Source organism: Vombatus ursinus, unplaced genomic scaffold (genome assembly GCF_900497805.2).
Source record: "Vombatus ursinus unplaced genomic scaffold, bare-nosed wombat genome assembly UNPS02014770.1, whole genome shotgun sequence".
NCBI classification, from domain to species: domain Eukaryota; kingdom Metazoa; phylum Chordata; class Mammalia; order Diprotodontia; family Vombatidae; genus Vombatus; species Vombatus ursinus.
Genome location: NW_020954548.1, coordinates 30829235 through 30839794, shown reverse-complemented (window position 1 = coordinate 30839794; position 10560 = coordinate 30829235). Strand labels below are relative to the sequence as shown.

The 10560-nt window shown below is 42.7% G+C and overlaps 1 protein-coding gene across 5 annotated transcripts in view; it reads right to left on the bottom strand.

Annotated features, from left to right (window-relative positions):
* IL4R (interleukin 4 receptor) overlaps positions 1 to 10560 on the bottom strand; it is a 52687-nt gene that overhangs the window by 13340 nt on the left and 28787 nt on the right. For 3 of the 5 annotated variants that reach the window (XM_027862803.1, XM_027862801.1, XM_027862800.1), the window contains 2 exons: positions 7748 to 7920; positions 6388 to 6542 (listed from right to left, as the gene is read on the bottom strand). In XM_027862803.1, coding sequence (XP_027718604.1) covers positions 6388 to 6542; positions 7748 to 7920 — 328 coding nt within the window. Of the gene's footprint in view, positions 1 to 6387; positions 6543 to 7630; positions 7672 to 7747; positions 7921 to 10560 lie in introns of those variants that run through there. The other 2 variants (XM_027862802.1, XM_027862805.1) reach the window with 2 other exon arrangements.

The following is a 10560-nucleotide window of genomic DNA, read 5'->3' as shown; positions in this document are numbered from 1 at the left end:
GATAAATTATTATATCAAAGATTGCCTAGGATCCCACAGCTAGTAAGTATCCAAAGCAAAGGACTGGAACTCAGGTCTTCCTCACTCTAAATCCAGCACTCTATCTGCTATGCCACTTAGATATTTCTTGAGTAGCTATTGCCTCCATTTAAGGAGAGGGGTCAGGGCAGGCATCTCAGACTCTTTGTTTCCCACCAGGCTGTGGGAATTCTTGGACTTCTCTTTGGAATTCTTTGACCATGATCTTGGGCCAGGTACTTTCCACCCCCTCATTCTTTTTAGCTTTCTTTTGTGAATTGTAAGCTCCTAGAGGGCAGTGATTCCCCACAACCACCACCACCACAGTGTCCAGCACTTAGTATAGTGTCCCTCAGTAAACATGATAAATATTTACTGACTATTTAAGTCTATAGAATACTGTGGGTTATAGGCTTTCTGGCAAAATTCCATTAAAAATCTTCATGAACACAAATGCAAGAAAGAATAGGAAATTTAGAGTTAGGAGACCCGGGCTTGAAGCCCAGATTGTTGTGTACTTTCTATGTGACCTTTGTACAAGTCACTGGGACCTCAGTTTCCTTATCTGTAAAATGAAGCGAGTAACCCTCGATCATAGAACCATAGATTTGGAGCTGGAGGACACTGGAAGTCAGATGGGATGATGCCCTCATTTTATAGATGAGGAAACTGAGGCCTCAAAAAGTGACTAGCCTAAGATAGGTGGTAAGTGGCAGAACCAGGATCCCAGTTCAGTTCTATGTTCAATGATTCTTCATAGACTTTTAAGGCCCCTCCCAGCCCTGAAACCTGTGATCTCATAATTTGTATATTGCTTGTTTATATTGTAATTCTGTTAACTTCTTTTATATTTCTGAATGTTAGAAATCACATTCCCAGGCTACAGGACCTAGAGATGAAAGTGCTGTTATATCATCTTATTATTATACACTTTTTCTTTGTATGCTAATCATAATCATAGCATTTGTATAGTTCATATAAAGTCTGCAAAATCTCACGTAATTGTTACAACAATCTTGGGAGATCCATTTTATAGATGAAGAAACTGAGGCAGGGGTTAAGTGACTGGCCCAGGGTCATACATCTGGGTCTGAGGCCAAATTTGAAGTTGAACCTTCCTGGCTGCAGGTCTCACAGCTAACTGTCTCAACTAACTGTCTCAGCACTGTCTTGGGATTTTGCTTTTGTTTTGACTAAAATTTAAATTTAACCTTTACTCTCCACAGTCCTCTTTCCTGAATTATTTCAGAGTTTTACCAAAGGAGCTCCTATGTATAAAGTTCCTGCTTGTCACTACAGATAGCACGGACATGCATCGTGTTGTTCACAGGGTGTGGTCAATGTACTCTGGGGAGTGGGTCTTAGCAAAGCAGGAAGGCAGTGCAGCTGAACACTCCCTCTCCCTTAAGTGGGAAGGGAACAGGTGTGGCCAGTCACTCTGAGGCAAAGGAACCAGCATTTCCAGTCATACTGAGGCTGTGTTCAGTGAACAGGTTTAGAGAGGAGTGTGTACATTGCTGTTGTTTGTTTAAACCACTCTGCAGAAGAGCTCTGGAGCCTTCCTCAATAAGACAGCCAAACTCCTGTGATCTGTGGTGGGTGCGTGCATGTGTGTTTCCATTTCTGTGGTGACTTAGGACCTCAGGACCAGCAAGAAGTTCATCCATTCAGGACACTACCATGCCTTTTCCTATGGGGAGTGATTAGTAGGGCTTAATAACATGACAGTGAAGAGAGATCAGCAGTGAGAGGAGAATGGAATAATGAGATTTGGGGAGCCTGCTGCAGCAATACACATAGATGAGTGGGAAGTCTTTTACATATTAAAAAAAAATAACAAAAGTTATCCTTTTTTTATCCTTAATAAAAATCATCCACTAAAAAAACCCAAAAAACAAAAAACCAAGGAAACTGGAATGGGTTTTATTTATCTTGTAAATGGAAATGAGGCTGGGAAAACCAGGAATTATTTTCTTTTTATTATTTTTTATTTGTTTGTTTTTTTGGTGAGGCAGTTTGGGTTAAGTGACTTGCCCAGAGTCACACAGTTAGTGAGTGTTATGTGTCTGAGGCCAGATTTGAGCTCAGGTCCTCCTGACTCCAGGGCCCATGCTCTATTCACTGCTTCACCTAGCTGCCCCTATTATTTTTTATTTGAAGGGAAAATTTTAAAATGGAACAAAGTTAGGAAGGCTATTTCTGTTTTAATTTTAAAAGCAAAGAAAATTGCATGTCAGGAATATCCTGTCTGCTCCCCACTTACTCTCTCCAATCTACTTTTAGGGGTCATGTCCTATATGCTGACAAACACGCAGGCCAGAGTCCCAAAGGACTAGCTCTAAGTGGACTGCCAAAATAAAAGCAGCTTCAGTACAGGGCGATTGAAGGGTCTTTCCTTGTTACCCATTTGCTGACTGCTCTGCCCTACATTCCCCAGTTCCTGCAAATCACCCATTTGGTCCCCTAATGACAATTTGCCGAGACTCCTAAGCTTCTCACCGTTTGCATGCTTCTGAATCCTGACTTCCTGTCCTGTCCCTTCTGACTCATGGCTACCCTAACTTTTGTACTCCATGAATGTGCACTGTTTTTGAGGGGCCTGCTTCTTGCCTGTACACAGACCTGCTGCCACAGACACCAAGGAAGAGATGAGAGTTGACAGAATGTTGAAAAATAGCAACAACGTAGAGAAAAGGAAAAGGAAAAATCAGAGTGGAGACCAGGGGACGGGGTGTCGTACCTCTGTGAAAAGAGGATCTGGGCTCTCTTCCCTACTCCATTACTTACTACTTACTCTCCATGGCCAATTCCCTTTTCCAAGCCTCACTTTCTCCATTTGCAAAATGAGGAAGTGGAACTAGGCAATTTCTAAGGTTCCCTTCCAGCCTTAAATCTTATAAACCACGTTTTGTCTAGGCTATCCTCCAGGCCTGAAATGTTCTCCCCCCTCCCAGCCTCTGGAAACTTCCATCCAGCTCCCTTTAAGGCCCCCTTCAAGGACTACCTCCTACATAGAAACTTTCTTGATCCTCAGTCACAACTATTCGTCATATGTTTCGTATTATCAGTGAATGTGTTGTTGCTTCTTCCTAGTAAAAGACGTCTCATGAGTTTTATTACAAATTTGACTAGCTAAAGCCAATAATCCAACGCGAATCAAAGATGGGCTTTATTACACTCAAGAGTGTGGTGATCCCAACCAGCCATTGACAGGGAATGTGTCATTCATGATTCAGTCAACAATATCTGGCACACTCCCACCAAAGAAGGCACTATACCCTATGAGCAAAGCAGAATTGCAGTAGCTCAAAAGAAACATGAAATGTACACATTTTGAGACATCCCCACCCCAAATGTTCATATGGACTATTTGTGCCTGGACTGTGGTAGAGTTTTCTAGGCCACAGGCCAACACACTGTACCTTGACCCCAACAGAGTGATGTCATTTTGGTCCTCTTTGAGAATGAAAGATAACCAAACAAAATTCATACATTATTTAAAACAAAGAAAAAAAAAGATGGCTATTCATTAAAACACAGATGTTCATACAAAGAAAAAAAATGTTTGCTAAAGGAAAAACTTCTATTTGCTACAGGAAATAAAGGAGTTACCTTCTGAGAATAGCTAACTTTACTAAACCAAAAAGAACTGCCTGCTAGTCCAGACAAGGGAGGACAATCCAAGGACTCTGGAATCCTTCTCCTTTAGCAACCAAGTCTTTTCTGTAGCCATAAAAAGAAGGAAGAAGACATTGAAGGACACCAGCTGCTGCAGCTGGTCTTGTAGTTCATAAGGGATGACATTCAGAAAAAATGGCTGATATAAAACGAGATGGAATCAGTTACATTTTCCAAAAAAAATTCCCATTCGACAAATGTAAGCACCTTAAGAGCAAGGACTATTTTGTTTCTGTCTTTGTATTTCCAAAGCCTGGAACAGAACCTTGGAAACATGAGAGGGACTTAAAAAACTGTCTGTTGAACTGACCCACAAGACAATTATTTCTGTTTTTTTTGGGGGGGGGGTTGGGAGGCAATTGGGGTTAAATGACTTGCCCAGGGTCACACAGCTAGTAAGTGAGGTAAAATTTGAACTCAGGTTCACTGCGCCACCTAGCTACCCCAAAGACAACCAGTTCTAAGGAACGTGGAAAGGGGCAGTTTGGGAAAACTGGTTTCATAGAAATGTTAGGCTGAAAGAGACTTTGAGGTCTTCCAGAGGAAACTGAAGGCTAGAAGGGAAGATGATTTGGCCAGTGTGGAAGCATCTTGTGAGTAGAGATTGTTTCCTTCTTTGTACTTGTATTCCCAGTGCCTCGCATAATACCTGGCACACAGTAGGTCCTTAATAAATGCTTATTGATTGATAACTAACCAGTGTTTGTGTCAAGACTAGAATACATATCTTCTGACATTTACACTAATGATCTTTTAGATAGATATCACTGTGATGGAAAAAGCACTAGAAAAAGGAACCCGGACTCAGATCCTGGCCCCAACGCTTATTAACTATGTGTCTCTGGCCAAGTCAATTCTCTCTGAACCTCATTTTCCTTATCCATAAAATAGAAATAATAATATTTGCATTAGAGGGCATTGCACAACGGATAAAGTGTTGGACCTGGAATCAGGAAAACGTGGGTTCAAATCCAGCCTCTGACACTCTTCTGGGCAGTTTACTTCCCCTCTATGACCCTCAGTTTCCTCTCCTGTAAGATGGGGCAACAATACTTGTCATTCCATCCACCCCCCCACATACACACACTCGACCTCACAGGACTACCATGAGACTCAGACGCAATAATGCTTGTAAGGTATTTTTGCAAAATTTGAAGGAAGACGCGCAGTTTGGCCAGTCTTATGGACCACTCCCCTGGGCTGTTGTGAAGAAAGCATCTTTAAACCTTATAACCTTAAAGAAATGTGAATTATTATTCTATCATGCTGTATCTCATATATTAAGGTGGATGTGGATACCCAGGTTAGATAAGGAAAAAAAGGAAAAGATGAAAAAACCAGTACAAACAGACGATGAAGGGCTGCATGACACTCCTTCTGTGGGAAAGAGAAGCCCATATCCTTTCCTAGTCGCCAACCTTCTTCCAGAGGAACCCACTGGAAGAGCTCAGATAATAGAGCATGAGAGACCAAACAGGCATCTCACCTGAGTTCATCTAACCCCTGGCCAGTCAAAGGGACTCCAGGCAGGGAATGGGCCATGCTTCCCACCATATTTTGCCTGGCAAAGACTTCTATAAGCATGCTGCAAACCCTGGAGTGCAGGGCGGTATAAATGTGAGTCAGTATTACTTCTGCTAAATGATACCTTGAGTACTTCAAAGTCCTGGAATCTCCGAATGTAGGGACAGAAGAATGGATCATAGAATGTGGTGCCAGAAGGGATCTTAGGGATCATCTAGCCCCATGACTTTTTTTTTTGTGCTTACAGTACAACATTTTTTGTTGGTAGAACTAAGGCACGTGGAATATTTGAGTTGTCAACATGAATACAGTTAGGGGACTTGCATATGTGCAGTTTCCCTTCAATAACAGCAGTTGTTTTTGTTGAGTTCTTTACAAGTTCAAGGAGACATGGGAAGGGAAGGGAATAAGCATTTATATACAGCCTACTGTGTACCAGGCACTTTACAAATCTCCCAACAACCTTGTGGCATAAGTGCTGTTGTTATCTTCATTTTACGGTTGAGGAAACTGAGGCAAATAAGGGTGAGTGACTTACTCAGGGTCACACAGCTAGTTAATGTCTGATGGAACTCAGGTCTTCCTGACTCTAGTTTAATGCTCTCTATCCACTGACCCACTTAGCTGTCTCTGACAAGTTTTTTGGTCTGACATGTTTTCAGATGAATGCATGTGTGTAATAGGCAAGTTTTGTCTATTTTGGAAATACTTTACTTACCACACTATATATTCTAGGTAAGTGAAATTTATGTTAAAATTATTAACACATTTTCTTTTATCTGCAACAACTTAACACCCAACATTCCATAGCACACCTTAGTGAAACTGGGAAGACACTACTCTCTTCATTTCACTGAATCCATTCAAATCAGTGAAAAGGCCACACTTAAGGATTTAGAAAGCCACATGTGGCCTTAAGGCTGAAGAGTCCACTGCCACCCCTTCCCACCATCCTCCGGCCCAAGGTCTCGTAGCTAGACTAGAACTCATGTCTTCTGACTCCTAGGCCAGTACTTTTCCCACTATACTAAGACGACCTTGGTTCTGAAAAACTGATCTGAGATGGATGTCCTCTGGAGTCCCTTCAGATGCTGTCTGCCACTTGTCCAAAAGAACCTATCTGGGCAGGGATAATGAAGAAGCCCCCAAAGTTTTAGGGTAACTTACGGGTGTGGTATTTTCCTTTTTCTGAATCTCAACCATATATTTGAGATCGTCAATCAGAAGGTGGTCTGAAGGGTAACTGCTGTCCCAAGTCAGGATCAAGTTGTATTTTGGAGTTCCTGAAGAGAGGACAACGTTTCCTGGGGCTCTTGGCTTCACTGTCAGGAAAATGATGCTCATTAGTAAATCCGGCTGCTCCACTAGATTAGTTGGAGGGAGGACGGGAGCCCCAAGAGTACACTGCCAGAATGAGTGTCTTCCCAGGGTCTCTGGGTACTAAGCTGGGTTCAGTAAAATGCCACTGGTCTCAGTGCGCTACAGATTTATAGAAATGTGGGTCAGAGATCTCCTCTGTTCTGTATTTTAAACTCTCCCCTTTACCTCCCTGGCTAAGCAGCCCAGCATCAATCATGCTTCAGCCGGTTTACCAGTACCTCAATTATATTGGTGGAGACTTTCAGAGGTTGTCTATGCAGACAAGTGCCCTAATATTTCCAGGTGTCCATTTGCCTGAGGGCTACCCTCACTCACATACTCTACAGCCAAAAGCAACCTGGAGAAACAGCTACTAAAGGCATTTGATCATAAGATTCAAAAGTTGGAAGGGACCTTGGAAATCACCTACTTCCCTAATTTTATGGATGAGGAAACTGAAACCTAGAGAAGGGAAGCAACTGCTCCATTTAGTGACCAAAGACCTAGGATTTGACTCCAAATCTAGTGCTCTTTCGCCTCTCTCAGGATGACTAAGGATCATAGCGTTGAAAAAGATCTTAAATGTCATCTTGCCCAACAGCCCCATTTTACAGATGAGGAAACTGAGGATTGGAGAAGTTAGCTGGGATTAAAACCTAGGCCCAAATCTATCTGTACCCTAACTACAAAAGAGCAGACGTGAGCTGTCTGTATCAAGATGGGAAAACTGTTCCACACCTGCTCCAAAAAGGAAAACGTAGGCCTTTGTCCAGTCATACTTTCCCTAGATAGAACCATTGCCTAAAGACTAGAGTGTGCAAAAACACCAAGCATTTCAAGAACACTCATAAGGAGCTCATATTGGGGCTGGTTTTCCCAGTGACCCAGAGAACAATTTTTTTTAACTCAGTGGCCCTGGCTCCTGTTTTTTAATCTTCATCAAATCATCAATCATCCAAAGAAAGCAAACTTAGAGATCATCTTGGCCACCATCCCTCCTCCCCACCCAGATTAAAGTGGCTACAAGCAGAAGTCGGGACATATTTCTCACCAGGTTTTTCCCAGGAAAGGTCTCGGGGCATTAGCAGGTGACTTAAAGAACAAAAGGAAGGCATGGAGTTAGTTTTATCCCAAGATTACCCCCACCTCCCTCCCCACCTATAATCACCATTTTCGAAAGGTGAGAATTTATGTTCTTCCCACAAGATCTGTGTGTTGGACTGAATCTTCAGATGGTAGTAATCTGCAGACGCAAAGCTGTCCACTTCACCTTGGCACACACACTCCTGGGGTAAGGTGGCTTTGCTGTCTCTCTGGTTCTTAGGACTGCATCTCTGAGATCTGCAAATCACATGATTTAGGAGTCAGGTCATCTTAAATCTTCCGGGGACAGACCGCTACCAGGCAAAGAATCCCCCTACTCCCTGCCCTTGCATGAAGGGACTCAGAGTAGCACAGTGGAAAGAGCATTAGTCAGAGGGCCTGGGTTCAGATCCTGCCGATGATACCTATGACCTATGTGACCTTGGACAAATTCCTTGACCTCTCTGGGCCTCAGTTTCTTCATCTGTAAAATGAAGGTGTTGGACTAGAATTAGATGGATTCTGAGTTTCTTTTAGGCTCTAATTCTATGATCTTACAATCTATAACCCCCTCATTTTACGGAAAGTAATAAACTAATGTTTACTGAGCTAATGAACTTTCCCAAGGTCAAAAAGGTAGCAAACGGCATTAAGGAATAAAATTCAAGTCCTCACATCTGCTTCCCTTATGTGAGCCACATTCATATGTCCACAATCCTACCAGCTTTTTGTATATATAACGAAGCTGTTAGAAGCTGTTCCCTGCTTACGAAGGCAAGGGGAGGGACTGAACACTACATTTAGTGTAGCTATGCCTCACAGGCCACCTGGGCCATCTTCTCGCCATCTGCTTTGCCACTGTGAGTTTACTGTCCTACCCTTCTCCCTCCCTACGCCTTCCTCCATTTGCTTTCCAGCTCTCGAACCATATCCAAATCTAAACGGCCACTGCTACTAGAAAGGGCCTGCCAATCAACTTCCCCAAGACTCCACTTACCATGCCTTTGACTTCTCAAACCAAAGCACCCCCTTCCCTGGCTACCACTCTCCTATATATGTTGTCTTCTCCTCCTGTTAGAATCCAAATTCCTTTAGAGCAGGTACTGTCTTGCTTTTGTATGTATAAAACCAGCACTTAGCAAAGTGCTAGGCACATATTAACCCTTAATAAATGGTTTCGCATTCATTCATTTAATTATCCTGGCTGTTTCCCATACCTTTGATGCTGGAAGCAAGAAGGGTATTAGAGTTCATTTAGGATCTAAATAAAATGTGTGGCCCTCATCAAACACACAGCCCTCCTTTGGGCTGCCTTGGTGTGGAAATGACAAAGATCCAGGCATTCTTACTTAATCTCTAAAAGGAATTATCAGAGTTTGACATAACTTGGGTAACTGGTAACTGAAAGCTGGTGGCATCCTTCACCCGGAATTCCTCTTCCCTTGTTCTTGTTCCCTTAAGCCTTAGCTTTTGGATGTCTTGAGTTGAGACTTTTGTCTTCTCTGATGTGAATTAAAATGTGCCATAATAGAAGACTGCTTTCTGCATTATTGAGTTGTCTGTGGCAGCCAGGTGGCACAGTGAACAGAGTGCTGGGCCTGGAGTCAGGAAGACCTGAGTTCAAATTTGGTATCAGATACTAGCTATGTGACCCTGGGCAAGTCACTTAAGACTTCTGCCTCAGTTTCCTCAACTGTAAAATGAGAATAATAATAGTAGTTACCTCACAGAGTAATCGTAAGGATAATATGACATAATATTTGTAAAGTGCTTTGCATGGTGCCTGGCATATAGCAGGTGCTTAATAAATCTTGTTCCTCTTCCCTTAAGTGAAAGCTCCTTCAGTCCCTACACAGGGAAGGGCCTAGGGCAGGGGATTACGATAGTGACAATTAGCCTTTAATTGAGCTCCACACTAAATCCCAGCTGTGCCTGGTCAACACCTGTGTTTGGAGACCAAACAATGAAAGCTTTTTAGCTTGTGTGAAACCACACAAATAATCTTTCCAAGACATTAAGAACTCTTTCTAATTGAGGCAGGATTGTGCAATGGAAAGCGTATTAGCTCTGTCAGAAGACCCAAAGGACCTGAGTTCAAATCCCACCTTGGATATTTACACACACAGATGTGTGACCTCAGGCAAGTCATTTAATCCCCTATGGGCCTCGGCTTCCTCAAAAAGATGAGGTTGGACCAGAATGCCTTCGGGGTCCCTTCCAACTCTAGCTCCATGACACTCACACACAAAATAGGGCTGATACGTGTCCTGGGAAAAGACTATTTCCTACTTTAGGAGCAATACCCCATACACCCGACACATTCTGAACAAGGGGATCTTGGATCCAGCCTCTAGACTTATTGTGGGGTACAGACCTAGTGGAAAGTACGTGCTTTTGCCAGAGTGTGTATGTCTATTCTTGTTACAGTTATTATTATTGTTCTTGTAATCACTGCCACAGGCTGTATCACCTTCAGTGATTTAACTCTTCTGGACCTCAGTTTCCTACTGTGTAAAATTAAGGGGTCACCCTTTAATGCTTACAAAGCACTTTTCTTGACTAAATGATCAATAGGGTTCCTTCTGATTCAACTTTGCCACTCAATTCAATGAGCATTTATCAAACACAAGCATGTACAAGGCTGTACCTTACAAGGCACTTGGAATTCAGACAGCACGATTCCTGCCCTTAATGCTTACAGTCTAATAGAGAAATATGGCATGTACACAAATAAACAGGATGAGACGGGATGTAATAGGGGCAAAGGAGAGCCAGGCAAAGTTCTAAAAAAATTTAAAGATAGGTTTTAACCCGATGTGTGCATATGTGTATGTTTATGTGTGTGTGTGCGTGTGCGCGCGCGTGTGTGTGTGTGTGTGTGTGTGTGTGTGTGTGTGT